The following is a 19,009-nucleotide window of genomic DNA, read 5'->3' as shown; positions in this document are numbered from 1 at the left end:
TCACTTCCGAAGAATAAGTTAAATAATTACGTAACTGATACACATTCACTTCCTTATTTTAAATACACCCATTCATATGCACACCACGACACACGGTCTTTTTTATCTGAAAATATTTGCCTCTAAGTGTTGGTTTACTTAGTCAAAATGGTTGCCTAAATATAATTTCCCCTGCAAAGTTGTCAAAAGAATAACGTTATTGCCTTGGGCAGGAACTCAAGCACTGAAATAAAAGCCGGATCTGAATATCTGATGTATTTTATTTGTTCACATTTGTCCTACTTGAGGTTAACACTACTTCATTTGACAGTTTAAAAATCATTCTGTAAACAAAATAAGAAACAGCAGCAACAGCTCAAAAAAAACCACAATGCATAATAAAGGAATGTGTCGAAAGGGACACTCTGAATCAGCAAAGAAAATGTGACCGCGATGATGAAGTCAACAATAAGGAGAAAAAACCTTCAACATCTGTAAAAGGCAAAACTGTGAGAGTAATAAAAAAAAAAAAAAAAAAAAAAGCAAGAATCCAAAGTGCAGGTGTGCTAGTTTTCATTTCCACATCCATTCAGGAAATAGATAGAGCATACTATTCTTTTAATAAAGTGACAAGTTCTGCTTTAAAACATTCAGGTACGTTATCTTGCAGATTTTGTTTTTTACTTTACATGATCTCTATTTGACATCGATTTAACGGGAAAGATGGTCATAGAAGATACGTAGTTTAATTTCTTGAACCTATGCACAGTATAGCAATGGTAAAGTTTATCGGTTTTAGTTTTTGCTTTATTTGCAATGAGTAACAAGAAGCTGAAGATCCAGTATCAGAAGCATCAGTACTTTTACTCTTTAAAAAAAAAAAAAAATCCTGAGCCCTCGGTTATCTTTGTTGTCATTTTCAGATTCTCTGTAACAAAAGACTGTTCATTTTCCCTGAATTCTGGCCCGCTGACTTAAATAATCACAACAGTTTTTTTAATGCAAAGTTGGTCCAGTATTGGTCCAAACTGATCAACTGGAAGTGTTATTCTGGCATCATGTGAAAATTCATAATTGTTTAGAGCCTCAAATATTTTCCCCTTGAAAGGAAACATCTGTTGAATATGATTTCTGAATAGAGGACTTTTATGAAATATATTTCAAATCTTAAAAAATATTTCTAATGCACCCTCCACCTAAAATGGTATAGGATTTACCCCCGCCAACAATGCCTTTTCCTTTGAGGAACATTTTTGTGTTTGTGGCATTTCATTTTCCTGACGGCTCTAGTTTTATCTAAAAAGCCCAAAGACACAAAAGGCTGCTGCCTTATTTAGCGTTAAACAGCACTATTTTTTTAACCATGTACACAGCTCAACAGCAAGATTCAGAAGTTAAAATACACACATATCACGGACAGATTAATCTTTTTTGGAATTCACTGAATTAACTGTATTCTGTTCAATCCCCTCCCCTAAGACAGTGTACTGTACCTACGTCGAGGTGTTTAAATAGTTCTCCAACAGTTTTCATTGTATTATATTATGAAAACACTAGGCTTCAAGCCGGGTACTAATAAATATTTAATTTAAAAGGAAGAAAGAAAGCCCAACACGGAACATTAAAAAAAAAACCCTCCCTCCCCTCCCGGTCCCCAGAGAAGGCGCAGGGGTCAGCCTGACATGGCGGAGATCTCATAGTCACTGGCCGAAGTGAGGGGCTTGCCCATCATCCGGATGTTTTTTGCACTGGTGATCCTGGCCATCATGCACACGGGCTTGTCAAAGTACTTCACCAGGGCCGGCTCAGTCAGGAGGGAGGCCAGGAACTGCTCGAAGGTGATGGCCCAGTCCCGGTCCAGGCTGGTGCTCCGGGGCAGGGCCGCCGTGCCCTGGCCGCTGCGCACCAGGACGGTGTCCTCCCCGATGTCCTCACAGTGCAACTTGTCCTCCTCGTGGGAGCCGGCACTCAGCACCGAGTACGAGGACATGGAGCTGTCGTCCTTGGTGTCGTCATCGGAAATCAGCATGGAGGAGCAGGCCCCGTGGTCCCGGGGAGAGGAGTCCTCCAGCTTGATGTCCTCCAACTGCCCTCCCAGGGAGTGTTCCTCACCCTCCACCGCCAAGCCGGCTGGGAGGGGCTCAACAGCCTCCACCACGTAAGACTGGCCGGGCCCTTTCTTGGGGAACAGCGCGCCAGGGATGGCCGCGTTGCAGGAGGGCCCGCTGCCCCCGCTCCCGCCCTCCTTGGCAGGCTGGGTGACAAAGAGCTTGCCGACTTCCCCGATCTCCAGGAGGAGGCTGGTCACCGCAGCTGTGGCGTGGTACAGCTCCTGCTCGTTGGGGTCTTCGCTGAACATGTTATACATGGTCTTGCACAGCTCAATAAACTGCCCCTAAAAAGTGATCGGGAAAAACACAGAGGATGGGACCATCTCGTTGGAAGCACAGAGGCAGGACTGAAGCGGACTGTGAAGCCATTTAATAACAGGGCTCCTGAAAGACTCTGAAAAGTCCTCTACGTAGAACCAACTGGCTACTGTTTAAAGTCTCTTCACTTGGGGTGCCTGGGTGGCTTAGTCGGTTAAGTGCCAACTCTTGATTTTGGCTCAGGTCATCAACTCACTGTTCCTGAGTTTGAGCCCCGCATCGGGCTCTGCACTGACTGTGTGGAGCCTGCTTGGGATTCTCTCTTCTCTCTCTGCCCATCCCCCCCATCTCAAACTAAATAAATGAACCTGAAAAAATAGTCTCTTCACTCATGTTTCCATTCTTTTTAATTTGAAGAATTTCCAACATCCATGAAAGTAGAAAGGATGAAATAATGAGCCTTCACGTAGCTGGCACCCAGAGTCTAGAAAGATTGTCCTACGGTTAGCTGCTTCACCAACTCTTTTATCCTCTGTTCAAGTATTGTAAGTAAATCCCAGACCTCATCCCATTTCATGTCTACACTCTTCAGCGTGCAGCCCCAGGTTAGCTCAAATCCCCTCTCTCACATTTGCTGGTGTCGTGGGCAGGAGTGATGCCTTCTACTCCCCACCCACGTGATTCATCTGCTCTCCTGTTAGGAGACAACAGTTTCATCCTGGGTTGTATTATTTATATTGTTTCCTCTGCCTCACTACAACTCAGCTTTTTAAGGAAAAAATGTGTCAGACATCTTTATAGCCGAGCACGGTCATTTGAAAACAGCATGAGCATGTCTTCTGAGTATCTGAGAGTATTTTTAATAACTGAAATGAGAATGTGTATACTCTAAGAACTGAGTATTTTGTGATTTGCATTTTCTCTGAAGGGGTGGGTCACCTCCTCACGATTGAACATATTTTTGATGCATGAAAACATGCACAGACTAGATCCAAACAGATCTTAATTGAATACCCCAAGTTACCATTATCTTTTAATTAATTAATTAATTTTATTTTTTAGTTAGAGAGAGAGAGGGCATGCACAAGTGGGGGAGAGGGGCAGAGGGAGAGAGAGAGAGAGAAACAGGATCCCAAGTAGGCTCCACACTCAGCATGGAGCCTGACGTGGGGCTCGATCCCATGATCTCGGGATCATGACCTGAGCCGTGAGGCTCAACTGACTGAGCCACCCAGGCAAGGCATCCCCTTTTATTAATTCATTTTTTATTTTTTTATTGAGTTACCATTATCTTTCAGGGGTACGTAGTCTACATTTTTCTATGACTTGGAAAACATCTTCAAGGTTCAAAATGAAGAAACTGAAATGTTAGACACTTACCTGATTCAATTTGGGTAGATCCTTTGCATTCTTTGATTTGGATTTATTTTCCGGAGTCCAGAGTCTTAGATAATTGCGATTTTCTTGAGAATTTGCCCTCTTCCCTAAAACCCAAATGTCAGGAAGTAAGTGTTCAAAGGGCCAGAAACAAGTGTTCACCCAGCATGAGGCAAACATGCGGAAGAGGAGATGTATACCTCTGTCTGGCTGCAGACTCACTGTCACAAAGCCATCCTCCGCACCGTGTTTCCTCCTGCTATCCAGCCCCACCACTGCCAAGAAATGTGCGGAAGAAAGAAAAGTACAAGGTTATATAATACACCCACAGACTCAGCATTTGCAGTAGAAAATAGGAAAACCTTTAGGTATGGCTGCCCGATTTAGCAAAACAAAGAAAACCAAAGCCAAAACCCAGTAAACTGAGTTAAATCTGAATTTGAGATAGGTAAATAATATTCTGGTGTAAGTGAGTCCTAAATATCACATGGAACATACTTGTGCTAAACAAATGATGTTTCGCTAGTCTCGAATTCAGATTTTACTGGTGTTCCTTATCTTATCTGACAACTCTATTTCTCAGTAGTGGATTCCCCCAGAATTATTTTTCACAAACAGGGTTCAGTGTAGAACTAGGAATTTAAGAAACGATGTCGTGTAGTCTTCCCTTCTTAAAAAATGGTGGTGTTGGTCCAATGAATGATTTCCCTACCCTCTCTGTTATATCATCATCTTAACTTTGTATTCATGAGACTGGTTTTCTGCCAGGCTCTGCAAAAGATAAAGAACTCACTTTTTAAAAAAGAAAACCAAAAAATGTGATATGCTACAAAATTCCTTTACATTCATAATATGGTATTTCAAAACTATGACTTGTTGAGGCTCCTGGGTGGCTCAGTCAGTTAAGCTTCCGACTCTTGATTTCGGCTCAGATCATGATCTCATGGTTTGTGGGGGTCGAGCCCTGCCATGTATTCTGCACTGACAGAGCAGAGCCTGTTTCGGATTCTCTCTCTCCCTCTCTCTTGCCTCTCCCCCACTCATTCTCCCTCTCTCTCTTCTTCAAAGTTAATAAATTTAAAAAAATATATGACTTTCAAGGAAACCACTTTTAACTGTGTTCCTTTTTCTTCTAAAAACAGGACATTACAGGGCACATAAAGACTTCAAAAGGGAGAGGTATAAAACTCCCCCTCCCACTTCCCATTCAGTTTGTCAGCTGTCCAAATGCATTCCAGCACATCTTCAATCATCCAAAAGGTGGCTGGCTTGCCAGATATGTGACCTTCACTGAATTCAGCGTCAGGTTAATCTCAGCAGCTTTTAAGACAGAGTGAGAACAATGTACTATATGTCATTGAGAAATTCTTCTCCTCTTAATGTTGAAAATGACTTAGGAAACAAGTAGATATTCAAAAATATTTTAAAGTACGGTTAAGTTCATGCAACAGATATTGTACAGACATTTAAAAACCAGGCTTTCAGGGGGGCGCCTGGTTTCAGGGGGGCCCCTTCTACTGCAAGCAGAGCCTGGCAACTGCTTCGGATTCTGTGTCCCCCTCTCTCTGCCCCCCACCCCCGTCAAAAATAAACATTAAAAAAAATTAAAAACAAATAAATAAAAACCAGGTTTTCACAGGATGTTTAATGACATGGTAGCATGCTCACGGGATTTTAAACAAAAAAAGTAGGATACAAAATTGTATAGGCAATTTGATCCCCGTTTTATATATATGCATATATTATCATAATTACATATGTTATACGAATAAACATGACAAAAGTATCCCAGGATACTGTTATCTTTGTATTACAAAATTGTAAGCTTTATCTTTAGCTTATTTTATTTTATTTAAAAAAATTTTTTTTTTTCAATGTTTATTTATTTTTGGGACAGAGAGAGACAGAGCGTGAATGGGGGAGGGGCAGAGAGGGAGGGAGACACAGAATCGGAAACAGGCTCCAGGCTCTGAGCCATCAGCCCAGAGCCTGACGCGGGGCTCGAACTCACGGACCGCGAGATCGTGACCTGGCTGAAGTCAGACGCTTAACTGACTGCGCCACCGAGGCGCCCCTAGCTTATTTTATATATATATATATATTATAACTGTATTTTTAAAATTTCAACACAAAGCAATAGTGATTAGGGAGTTAGAAAAACATTTTTTTTTAAAGCAACTTTTAATGATTATTAAATCCTATTAGCATGTGACCATTCCTGAAGCATTCTGAAATAAGTGAATCCTTTTCTGAAATGAGTGTTTACTAACAAAGATACGGCTAACATTTTGCAGCCAAAAAACTATTGCAAACAAAGTTAGGAATATTGTAAGATATGCTAAGGCACTATGCTAAAAAAGCCTGACTATGTCAGCTCATTAAATCCATACTATACCCAATATGCCAGCTATCATCTCCATTTTCCACAAAAGGAAACTGAGGCTCAGAGATGCCAGAACCTACCTGAGCTCACCTAGGTAACAATATACAGAGTGGCATTCTGTCCAAAGATCCTACCCTCAACTTGTATTGCCAATAGTAATAAGACTGGGTCTGGCTCACCCCTTTCTACTCAATCATACTAACGTTATTTGGTGACATATGGTGACCACATATATCGTGATGAGCCCTGAGTAATGTATAGAATTGTTGAGTCATGTCGCACAGCTGAAACTAATACAACACTGTAAGTTAAAACTTCCAATTAAAAAAAAAAAGCTGGTCTAAACTGTGTTTATTTTGGAATGATAAGATTTAAGAGGCAAAAGGACCCAGAAGCAGCCCATGTTTACTTTTGAACTTGGGTGAAGTCATGAAGCTGCAGTAATGATGAATGAGAAGGTAGAGAAGTCACTGCGATAGCTACTGAGAGATGTTGCCTAGATTCATACAAGACAGACACCGTCTGTGTATCTCATTGTATACAGTGAGTTGAACCATGTCTGTGTAGACCTAGTACCCATACCTACATAAAGCAGAAGTCAGCACGTTTTTTTTTTTTCATAAAAGACTGGACAGTAAATATTTCACAGGTTTTGCAGCCCACACTGCCTCTGTCTCAACTACTCAGTTCTACCACCCATAGCACGAAAGTAGCCAGAGGCAATACATAAATGAATAGCTTGGCAGTGTTCCAATAAAACTTTATAGGCACTCAAGTTTAAATTTCATATAATTTTCCTATATCATGAAATATCATTCTACTTTTGATTTCTTCAAATCCATTTAAAAATGTAAAACCCTTTCTTTTTTTTTTTTCTTTTTTAACTTTTTTAAATTTATTTTTGAGACAGAGAGAGACAGAGCATGAACGGGGAGGGGCAGAGAGAGAGGGAGACACAGAATCAGAAGCAGGCTCCAGGCTCTGAGCCATCAGCCCAGAGCCCGATGCGGGGCTCGAACTCACGGACCGCGAGATCGTGACCTGAGCTGAAGTGGGACGCTTAACCGACTGAGCCACCCAGGCGCCCCTGTAAAACCCTTTCTTAGTTCGCAGGCTGTACAAACAGACCCTGGGCCACATTTGGCCCCTGGGCTGAAGTTTACTGACACCTATTACAGAGCCTGTGTATCTCTTACATACAGATATAAGAGAACTCTTTCTGACATAAATGTCCTGATTCTGGATAGCAGAATAATAACAGGATGATGTTCTTAATGAGCCTGACTACAGTAGGGAAAGGGGAACAAAATATATCGCTCTAGGGGTCATGTTTTCTCTAAGCCAGTGGGACACAGTGTGCATGCTCCCTTCAGTGGGCAAAGTACCCACTCCCTAGTTGTTGGCTGCTTGACTTCACAAATCTGAAAAGAAAGTAATGTATTAGGCAACTGAATTCATATACTTCTTTGACTGACTAGCTTTGAGGCAACTTTTTCTAGTAACAAGAGGGCTCTGTAGAAAAGAAATACTGTACCTATGGGGAGGACAGTCACTTACCATGTGTGCATTCTGGGGTGATGTCTTCAAAGAAATATTGAGTTGCTTCAAAAGCAGAATCTGGCTCATCTTGATCAGAGGATGGCTCTAGAGAGGGGAGGAGAGGTCATTCTCGTATTGGCAGGGCGGTGACTCAAGGAAAGTGTGCTTTGTTAAAGAAGTGACATGGGGGAGGACGAGGAGCTGGAGGTACCAAGGTGGAGAGGGGGCACATTACTGGGGGCCCTGAATGCCGACGGCCTCTATAGCCTCATGGGGGGTGTGGGGGGCTCATTCCATTTTTTCACTCCACCTTCCTTTTTAACAACTCCACACTGAAGTGTCCCTTTGCCTCTTCCTTTTTACGAGACTGTCCTAAATTCTGTGAAATGCTGCCTTACAAACCAAATTTTAGGAAACTGTATACAATTAAAGATAATTCTCAAATCTACAATTTTACCCTATCTCTATCCTTAATGTCAATCCTTTTTTTTTTTTTTTTTTTTTTTAGTGTTTGCTAGATATATCCAAGCTATAGACCAACCTTTTAAAACCTGAACTCAAAACCTCTCCATCTTGCCCACTTGTTTCTGTCAGTGTTAAAATGACTCCTTCTAAACTCAAAATCTCAGGTCCTACGTTCTCCTCTTTTGCGACCTTTGTATCTCGTGAGTTACCAAATGTTATTTGTTCTTTCTCTCGCAGATGTCTGCTCTTTTCTATTATAACTCATACCTCAGACAGGTAAATGACCATGGAATCAAGCACATACTGATGCAGGAACCTATGCAGGTAATTACTATTCAGTTCATGCTTAGTGACCAGTGAGTGATTTTGTATATCAAAAAAAGAACTTTCAAACCAGGTCATGGTCACAAATACATGGGCTCCTCTGTGTGGCTCACTTACCAGGCAAGACATGCATTTTGTACAGGAGTTTGAGTTTCTCTGTGAGGTCCCCATGGCATGCAGCACCTAGAATCATATAAATACAATGTGAAATGTATCATGTGTGGTAGTGATGCCTCTCAGCTTAGCATTCCCCTAAAAAGTCTACTTTTTGCAAACTGAAATAAAGACATTAGGTGACAAAAGGTCTGGTCAGGACATATTTGGGTTAAGAGCTCTGGAACCCAGATGCCTGGGTTCAATTCCTTTGTACTTACTATTTGCCCTTGGGAGAGTTAATCTCTCTGTACCTCAGTTTGCCCTGTGTAATAATAAACACAAGATTCTACCAGTGGTCTTGACATCAGGATCAAAGGAATGTGAGAATTAAATGTATTAACATGTATGAAACACTTAGAATAGTGCCTGGAACATAATAAATGTGTTATTCATAAGAAAACCCATTTAACTGGGTTTCAACACTCAAACAGAATTCAGAAATAATCTCGAAACATGTTTGAGATCGCTTCCAATTATTCATTGTAGAAATCCCTGTTAGTCGTTTTGGGGTTCTCCTAAATATTTCTTCAGTTTGATTCATCCTCATCTGTCTGCCATCATATCACCATCCCTTCAATCAAAAGAACACTGTTACTTTTCTTTTAAAGTCTATACGTATTGGAATCAGAAAATCCTTCACAAATATCTAGTCTTAGAGCAGCCAGTTGAAGATTAGTCAGCTTTGGGGAAAGAGGAATTGCAGAATCTGGGTTGCCAGAAACAGCAGGGGTGTCCACTAAATGCAGGCATCTCCCTTCACGCACTGACAAAATGCAGGGATCTAGCACCTGCTTGAACACTTTCAGAGACGGAGAGGTCATCACCACCAGATGCATTCCGTTCTGCAGATGTATTCTCTAACTACTGAAAGTCCTTCTGCAATTTTTGTTTTAGTCTCAGGATCCTTAACCTGCAATCTCAACTTCAGAAAGTCCACAAAGCCCATGAAATAGAAAATTTGTCTCTATGTGCACATGTCATTTTGAGGGGAAGAAAATGTCCAAAGTCCTTATTAGATCTCAAAGAGTCCATGACTCAAAAAAAGGTTTGGAACTGCTCTTCTTTCCCTTATTCTACTCGTTAAAGCCAAACAGAATAGGTCTGTTGCCTCAATACAACAACCTTCAGATTTTGAGGACAACTCACCTGTCTCCTTCAAGCTTATCTTTTCAAGGCAAGTTTATCGTGCCCTCTCCAAATTTTTCCACTTTCTCATAACATGGTTTGTATAGCCTTCCCCATTTTTACTCACATCCACTTTATGTGTCAACTCATCAATCAATATCTCTCTGGAGAGAGAGTCCCAGAAGACTCTTATCTACTTCAGAGAATAGTGGAGCTGTTTTTGACTTTTCCACTAATATGGCCTGAGTTTACATTCAATTTTTTATACTCTTTCACTCTGGAGTTTCATATTGACCACGTGGTTAACTAAACTCCAAGATGTCTGCACACCAACTAATACTAATCATGAAAGTAATGACAGACAATTCTATCTCGTAAAATTATTGTGAGAAGAAAAGTGACACACACGTGGAAAGCAGTTAGCACGAGATTTAACACAAAGCAAATAATTAATAAATGTCTGTCATTAAACCCTTTTTAAGTCAGGCACTGTTCCAAGAATTCTATTCAAAGTCATTTTATCCTGACAGTTACTCATTTGCAAATGAAGGAAAAATCAGAGGTCAAATATCAAACCCAAAGTACCAGAGAACCCTCAGTTGAAACGGACTCGTTAACCATCATATTTTGGGGGCAGTGTTCAGCCAGTTACCTAATCACCAACTTCTATATACTCCTTCCTACCTTTTCCATTTATAACAAGTTATCTGTCAAATGACCAGCTGCATCAGGACACGTATGACATATTTAGAGCCTGCCTTTCAGCAACACGATTGGAAAAGGAGATACAGTTCATTTGTGGCTTCTGATAGTAATCCCTTATTTCTAATTCCACATAGACCGTCTGTTAATGAATTTCTAGAGGGAACTTCCTGGGGATTGATATCATCTTTTCCAGAATCCGTTTTTTAGTTTTTAAAAATTTTTTTCTTTAACGTTTATTTATTTTTGAGACAGAGACAGAGCATGAACGGGGGAGGGTCAGAGAGAGAGGGAGACACAGAATCTGAAACAGGCTCCAGGCTCCGAGCTGTCAGCACAGAGCCCGACGTGGGGCTCGAACTCACGGACCGCAAGATCATGGCCTGAGCCGAAGTCGGACGCCCAACCGACTGAGCCACCCAGTCGCCCCTGTTTTTTAGTTTTTAAAACCTGAACAGAATTTCTCTTTTTTGGTCTGCTTGTCTATCTCCATAATAATTGTCCCACAGAGTGACAACAGCTCTGAGCATTCTCCCAGTATCTGGAGCAAGGCATACTTTGCTCAAGAACTCAACTGCCTTTTGAGAACCCTAAATACTCTTTTTCAGTGTTTTCACTATCCTGGACTCCAAGCCTCTCTTTCCTTTCTTGAAGATTTTGAAGAGTATTTTCCTTACTGGAGTCACCTGAACTTAAGTCAATTAAATACTTCTCTTAAATTCTATCACTTTTCTAATGCAGCACTGGTTTCTTTTTCCTCCTCCTTAATCTTGTCCAAAGATAATTTTTATAAATCCCCTTTGGATTTGATGAAAGCCACCCATCTGGCAATAAGTAGTTACCTTGGGGCAGAAAAGATTAGGAGAGGGATAAAGGGGTCTTTAGCCTTGCCTGGATTGTTTTTCACTGTTTAAAAAAGCGGGGGATGTACTTATATGTTACTTGTGTAATTAAAAATTAATACCTCCTCCTTCCTAAGAAATATCCTGCTTGCTGTCCTCAGCATCGAGTAGCAAGAAAAGGATGAATCGTTGAGACAGACAGCCCTTCTCTCAATCCTGGGCCCAGCATGTACTAACTGTGTAGTTCAGTCCAATAACAGGTAAGTATTGACTCGCTAGAAACTAGTGTCCCAGCAAGTTATTTAACTTTTCTGAGCTTTCATGTCTTTAGCCAAAAAAGGGGCTAATAAGAGTAAGCACGTGGGTAATAAAGCATAATAGTAAGAGCACAAAGTGGGCCCCTGAAGTGCCTGGGTTCAAACTTCAATTTCGTAGTTGTGTGTCTTAGGCAAATTGAATGCATGTAAACATGAGCGCAGTGCCCGCAGCAGAGTAAATGCTGTATAAATGTCAGCTGTCATTAGTATCTCCTCAAAAGGCTACTGTTTGGATTTAGCGATAAAATACAAATTCTAAAGCATCTGAGTAGTGTCTGCACTAAAGAAAGGCTAGTTCTTCCATGTCCCCCTTCCCTTTTAAGCATATATGTGAGTGCTTTATACAAATAATTTTTTCCTTCCTAAGTGCACTTCATCTACACCCCTTTGTCTTTTTATATTTACTTATTTATTGTGAGAAAGAGAGAGAGTGTGAGCAGGAGAGGGGCAGAGAGAGAGGGAGAGAATCCTGAGCAGGATTTTTTTAATTTATTTTTTATTTTTACTTATTTATTGTGAGAAAGAGAGAGAGTGTGAGCAGGAGAGGAGCAGAGGGAGAGGGAGAGATTCCTGAGCAGGCTCTGTGCTGGTAGCACACAGCCTGATGCTGGAACTCAGGAACTGTGAGATCATGACCAGAGCCAAAAGTTGGACGCTTAACTGACTGAGTCACCTAGGCGCCCCTCCCCTTTGCCTTTTTAAAAACCATCAGTTTCCCTCGGCCTTTAAGCCCTAGTCATTATTCTTAAAGATTTAGAGCACTTTCTGGAGTCATCATTGGCTCTGTGCCTGACCCCTTCATCTTTCTTAGGGCATGTCGTTTTAAAATACATGACCTGGGGACGGACGCCTAGGTGGCTCAGTCAGGTGAAGCCTCCAACTCTTGATTTGGGCTAAGGTCACGATCTCATGGTTCTTAAGATCAAGCCCTGCATCAGGCTCTGTGCTGACAGCACAGAGCCTGCTTGGGATTCTCTCTCTCTCTTTGCCCCTCCCCTGCTCTCTCTCAAAATAAATAAATAAATAATTTTTTATACATCAAAAAATGAATAAATAAAGTACCTGGCCCACGGTCACAGAGTGGCACAATTAGAATGAGCTTTTTTTTTCCTTCTCCTTGTCTCATTCTGACCCACTGGCATAACACGTCCTACATCCACAACCTCAATGTCTGGTGGGCCAAGCTCTACTACCCTGTAGCCTTTCTGCTCCATCATGAAGGGAGCAAGAGTTCTAAAGGACATAGGGCGGTCCTGCTAACACAGAATAATGGTCAGGCAGTGAGGCTGATGGGCAGAAACCACGTGCTGTTTGTGAGGTGTGGGTGTGCTTTCTCAGGACAGCCGGTCCTTCCTCCAGCCCAGATGGAGAGAAAAGACCTCCATTGAGACCGCAGAACTGCTGCGGTTTCTTCAGCCCTTTATTAAAAACATCACGAAAGGTTTTTATAACATTTTGTGATACATAATATAAATATACTTTGTGTCAAAGAAGAACAATCCACTCAAATATTCTTGTAAAGGTATCACGGCCTGTGGTTTCAGTGTGTAAGTTGGCATTTTATTGTCTTGCACATTCTCCGATAACGTATTTTAACTTGTGCTGAGGACTAACTAGTGTCGAATGCTTTAATCATATAGTATATCCGCTCATTTAAACGAATTTTACCATCAGTTTGCAAACCTTAAAATGAGACGCTCTACCCTCTAAACCCTTGGAGGCAGTGCGGGGCTGTGGCCCGGAGGGCAGCACTGAGGACCACCAGGAACGGGGTGGCTGTTGCTGCCCTGTCATCCCTTCCCAATTCATGAAGTAACATCCCATGCTTACTCAGGCCGGAGACAAACTCTCGGAAGTTAATCAGAGAATCTCCATTTTCATCCAACAACTGGAAGAGGCGGGAGGCCAATACTTCAGAGTGAGTTCCGCAGGCCCAGGGAAAGAGAAGAGCAAACATTCCCTTGAACTGCTCAAAGTCAATGCGATATTGTTCCAGGTAAGGCAGGCTGGGGTCGTGCCGGTCCAGAGCATTGCTGCTCCCACCCCAGTAGCAGCTGGTTAGATGCTCTGCCTGAAAAGTTAAAGAAAAAAAGAGGATTACTGGGGATGCGATCTCAGGGCACTTGCCGGGAAGGAAAAGTCCCGCCTCACGTTTGCAAAAAGCCTTTTCGATCCACCTGTGTGTGTCTCCTGGGGCAGGAGCTCTGGTCTTAGGGCTCCCTGTCTTCTCGTTCTACACCCATCTCCACTGGACCACCCCCACCAACTCCATGGCAACCACCTCTGCAGGTTACATCCGGCATGAAAGGTCCAGCTCAGTTACTGGAGGTAGGTGAAAAAAAAACCCCCCCCACATCCCCTGCCTCTACCCGTACTCGTTTCCCCTTTACACACTGACACACGTTTAAGAAAAAAAAAACCCATAAAAATAAACAAAAATATTTATTAAAAAAATTAAATGAAAGGATCTGTAATTTAGGCAATCTGACCAGCTTGTTTTCTAGGTGAGGATGAGAAAGCCCAGAGGCTGAGGGGCTCTCACGAGGTCATCAACTGCGTACTCAGGGCAGAAGCATCATGACATTTGGGGTTTCTGAATTCCTAGTTTAGTGTCCCAAAGACCCTTTTCCTCTTGGTTACTGAAATTACATAAATATCATAGTCACAGTATTCAAGCTAAAATGTGTGGTTTTCTTATTTCACGCATCTGAAAATAGCTCTAGGAAAATTCTGAGTAGGAACCACTATGGTGAGGAGAATAGAGATCTGGAAACAACAAAAAGCTTCCTGTTTCTGTCCTTGGAAACAAGGCAGCCTCTTATTCATGAAGTCATATTGATCCTGGTAGATATGTGCACCCATTCTAGGAAGACCACAAAGATAAAACTTGTAATAGAAAGGCCCAGAAGGACACCCTTCCCCCAGACATTTACAGTTAGCTCTGGATGGTAAATGGGGGAGATGGGAGGGGCGTGAAAAGGAGGACTTTATTTTTACTTTATTCCCCATTGTACTGTCTGAGTATCTCACTACAGTAATGTATAAATATTGCAGTAGAAAAAGAGCACTTTCGAAACAGATCTTTCCCCTAGCTTAGGAGCTGTGTAAGGGGGGAGTCAGTAGTGGGTGGGTATAGTAGTAGTTTTGCTCTTAGAAAGGAACAAAGCCCAAATGTCTTGATCACAATTATTTACTGGGAATCACAGGGAACAAACTAAAAGAGAAGAATGGGGGTAGGCAAGAGAGGGGGAAGAAGAGGTGGAGTGCAGAACCAAAGGCAGGTTTTTGCAATGCAGCCTTGGGAGAATAAAGGAAGTGGGTCAGAGTTCACGGGGGCTTGGGAATGCATTCCTGGGCTGTAGTAGTAAGGTCAGAGTGGGGGGATGTTCAAGGCAGGCAGGTGGGGCTGAGGTCAGAGAGCCTGCAAGGATCAAGCCCTAAAGTGATGCCAGCAGCCCTCAGTGGGTGGGATGGCCTTGGTAATACATCCCTGGGAGGGGTCCTCTTCGCCTGAGCTACTTCCTGGATAAAGGTTGCCTCAGGCATTTCCTCCTAACTAAAGCTTGCAAATTACTCTGGAACCAGGCTGGAATGTGAGCCCAGGCACTTTGACAGTGCTCACAAACATCAGGAAAAGACAAGCCAGTTCCTTGATAGCCCCTACACTCCATCATGGGGGGACTAGGGGCCCAGACATCCAAAAAGGACCAAAGGAATAATTTAGAGAGTTCAAGAGAAATTAGGGCAATGGGGCCCTGAACTACATTTGCCATCAAATGTGCCTCAAGGTGGCAGCCTTTCACCCTTTTCCTCCAAGTTTTTGTTTTGTTTTAATTTGAGTATCGTTGACACACAATGTTACGTTAGTTTCAGGTATAGGACTTAGTAGTTTGCCAAGTTTATAAGCTCCTCCAGAGGGGATGCATCTTTCCTTTGTATATGCAGGAACCCCTCCCCACCCCCTGCTCCCCAAAATTGGCTTTTTAAAGGACCAAGAAGTCTGGCAAGGTGTCTGACACATAGCAATGCCTCAATGTTCATTCAAATGATTTAAAGCCAATGAAAGGGTTCAGAAGACTCAAAAAAAGAGAGTCCACAATGAAGTTTTTATCTTGGGTTCCACGGTATCTCCTGAGGCTCCTTCTGACCCCTGACACCGAGTCTCAGGTTCTTTCTCAGGGTGCATGGTAGATTGGGGGAGTTCCTGTTTGTCAACACAGCCTCAGGGCAGGACTTTGGAGTAAAAGAAGAGTTTGCTTTGTTCAGGTGCGAATGACACAACCGGTGCAGACGTGCCCAGGCTTCGGCAGTTTCTGGGTCCGGGACTTCCGCACAACCAGCTCTGGCGCTCCCTTCCCTTGTGTCCCCCCAAAGCAGCCTCCTCTTCCTAACGTCAGTGCCCTTCCTGCTATCTGTTCATGGTCTTGCTGCCTCTGGCTGCTACTCCCACTTCTGCTCGGTTACCCCAAATCTTACCCGCCACCCTGTAAAGCGGATTTCTTCTGGTCTTCAGCATCTCTTCAAAATCTGATCTTAATTGGATCATTGTATCTTTGGTTTTGATCCAAGTTGGATCACTGTATTTTTCCTTTATGAAACCAAGAGGGGCCCTTTTCGTATGAATAACCAACTTACACTGAGCAGTTAGTTATGGCGTATGAATAAAATATGAATGGGCTGGCATACTATAAAGACCTCACCATCAAGTGCAGAATAGAGGCTGGTGGGGGGGTGATGTCCACTCTGCTGGTCATGCTGCTGGGGTACACGAAGGGCATCATTAACCAGCTATGGACCACTGACCACTAACTTACCCATGTATTCAATACACATGTTTAGAGCACCTGCCAGGGACAGACACTGTAGTAGGCACCAGTAAAACAAACAAACAGAAAATAATGGTGGTGCTCTTTAGTAGCTAACAAGCAAGTGGGGATATTAGTGGAAACATTCCCAGCTATCACATCCTCTGATTCTAAGATCTGTTAGTGTTCAACCCAGACCTTTGTCCCTTAATGCTCCCTGCTGTACTATGTTTGCAGGTCTCCAAATAGTCATGTTATTTCTGGCAATAAAAGGGGAACATACAAGAAGCTACCCAATTAGAGATCAGGATAAAGTTGGCATCAGCATAAAAGACATCTTTTCAAAGTTTCTCCAAAGTGGCCACATTTTTACCTATGAGGTTGATAGCGATGGTTAAAAGTATTTTTTCTAGAAGAAAAAAATTCTACATTGCTTTATTTACTAATAAAATGTCTTCTTATTCAGGATCAAGATTGGTATGGGCTGAATTATGGAATGAAAATCACAGAACTTTAACCAATTAGGCTTTTCCTTATGCATATGAACAGCTTTATTCTTATTCTGGCTACATATCTCTTTTTCAGTGTGTTTTAACATAGCTTAATACAGGAAAGCTCTGAGGGTGCTTTAATACAGCTTTTTGTAAGACATTATAACATACAATAATTTCAGGGAGACTTTAAATTCAACTGCCATCATTCCAATGAGTGTTATAAAGTAATACCGCATTTTGTTAGGACCAAGGAAATAGCTAAAATATATATGGAGTGGAACAGCGCTAAAACATCAGCTTAAGTCAGTTAAGAGAAAATGCTTATTTTTCATATGAAGCACTCCATTTGTAAAAAAAGTGTTTATTTTTGAGAGAGAGAGAGAGAGGAGAGAGCATGCGTGCCCAGGAGGGGGGCAGAGAGAGAGGGTGACAGAGGATCCAAAGCGGGCTCCGCGCTGACAGCAGCGAGCCTGACACGGGGCTTGAAAACACAAACTGTGAGATCATGACCTGAGCTGAAGTCAGATGCTCAACCGACTGAGCCACCCAGGTGCCCCGAAGCACTCCATTTTTATACTCTCAGCTTTATCTTCATATTTATGCATGTCGACACTCATGCTGTCCCTTAACAATTTAACAGAAATGGGGCACCTGGGTAGATCAGTCAGTTAAGTGCCCAGCTGTGGCTCAGGTCATAATCTCACAGTTCGTGGGTTCGAGCCCCGCATCAGGCTCTCTTGCTGTCAGCACAGAGCCTGCTTCAGATCCTCTGTCCCCCTCTCTCTCTGCCCCTCCTCTGCTCGTGCTCTCTCTCTCAAAATACATAAATATTAAAAAAAAATCTAGAACTAATTGAATCATTACAGTGAACTCTTTTATTCCCCTGGATGTACATGCATTTAACTTTAAAACTCACCTTGAGGGGCATGTGGGTGGCTCAGTCAGTTAAATATCCGACTTCGGCTCAGGTCATGATCTCACGGTTCATGGTTCTGAGCTGTCAGCAAAGCCTGGAGCCTGCTTTGGATTCTGTGATTCCATCTCTCTCTCTGCCCTTCCCCCCCTCTCCTTCTGCTTCTCTCTCTCTCTTTCTCTCTCTCAAAAGTAAATAGACATTAATAAAAAAGAACTCACCTTGAAAAGAGCATAAAGTTCTTCTAGCTCATCAATGGTAAAGGAAGTTTCTGTCACAATTGTTCGGACCTTTAAGAAGGTAGACACAATTAATTTCACAATCTCAAAGATGTTATATTGGGAAAGTCCCTGATTTTCTTCTTTTAAATCATCTCAGTCTGTGAAGCAGGAATTTATGGAGAAAGAAGGCCATCCACTATTTTTCAAAGGACTTACCACATTCCGTTTCGTAGTATCCTCCAGTGTCTGGATCACCTTTAGTCTCTGTTTGAATCTCATCTGCTCAATCAAGTCTGCCCGGATGGTTCCAAATTTCTGGAAAGGAGCAATATTGGTGTTTCTGAGAAATCTGCTAAAGCACACAGTCTGCAAGATTTATGGAGACACAATCCTGATACATAGAAGAAACTGAATTTACCATTTTACCTTATGTTTGGGTTTTACTTATTATACCTATCGCCTACCGCCCCCCCCCCCCACTTACTATGAGAGCAGAGACTGTGTCCACTGGAGTGGAGGACAGTGCTGATTTACTAAATGCTCAACAAATATTTGCTGAATACATCGAATTCTCATGATAATACCAGGAAGGAAGTGCTCTTCTCCCCATTTCAGACACAAGGAAACAGAAGTTTAACAAAAACACTAACTTGCCCAAGCCCACAGAGCTGGTAAAGCATTCATTGCAAAGTACAGGCTACAGACAGAGAACTGGATTGGGGTGCCTGGGTGGCTCAGTCGGTTGAGCGTCCGACTTCGGCTCAGGTCATTATCTCACAGTTTGTGAGTTGGAGCCCGGCATCGGGCTCTGTGCTGACAGCTCAGAGCCTGGAGCCTGTTTCAGATTCTGTGTCTCCTCTCTCTGCCCCTTCCCAACTTGTGCTCAGTCTCTCTCTCCTTCAAAAATAAATAAAAACACTAAAAAAAAAACATTAAAAAAAGAAAGACAGAGAACTGGATTTACTTCAAATTGAGCCAAAATATATATGCCTTTGATT

The 19,009-nt window shown here is 42.3% G+C and overlaps 1 protein-coding gene across 1 annotated transcript in view; it reads right to left on the bottom strand.

Moving 5' to 3' along the window:
• Nucleotides 1-242: 242 nt before the first annotated feature.
• TBC1D9 (TBC1 domain family member 9) overlaps nt 243-19,009 on the bottom strand; it is a 114,348-nt gene continuing 95,581 nt past the window's right edge. Inside the window, exons 14-21 of the mRNA XM_030313021.1 lie at nt 18,228-18,326; nt 18,012-18,080; nt 13,409-13,649; nt 8,554-8,619; nt 7,666-7,752; nt 3,926-4,000; nt 3,729-3,832; nt 243-2,374 (exon numbers count right to left, since the gene is read on the bottom strand). Coding sequence (XP_030168881.1) covers nt 1,652-2,374; nt 3,729-3,832; nt 3,926-4,000; nt 7,666-7,752; nt 8,554-8,619; nt 13,409-13,649; nt 18,012-18,080; nt 18,228-18,326 — 1,464 coding nt within the window. The 3' untranslated portion in view covers nt 243-1,651. The remainder of the gene's footprint in view (nt 2,375-3,728; nt 3,833-3,925; nt 4,001-7,665; nt 7,753-8,553; nt 8,620-13,408; nt 13,650-18,011; nt 18,081-18,227; nt 18,327-19,009) is intronic.

The sequence above is a fragment of the Lynx canadensis genome, chromosome B1 (genome assembly GCF_007474595.2).
Source record: "Lynx canadensis isolate LIC74 chromosome B1, mLynCan4.pri.v2, whole genome shotgun sequence".
Taxonomy (NCBI): domain Eukaryota; kingdom Metazoa; phylum Chordata; class Mammalia; order Carnivora; family Felidae; genus Lynx; species Lynx canadensis.
Note: the sequence above shows the minus strand (reverse complement) of the source record. Positions and strands in the feature narration are given on the sequence as shown.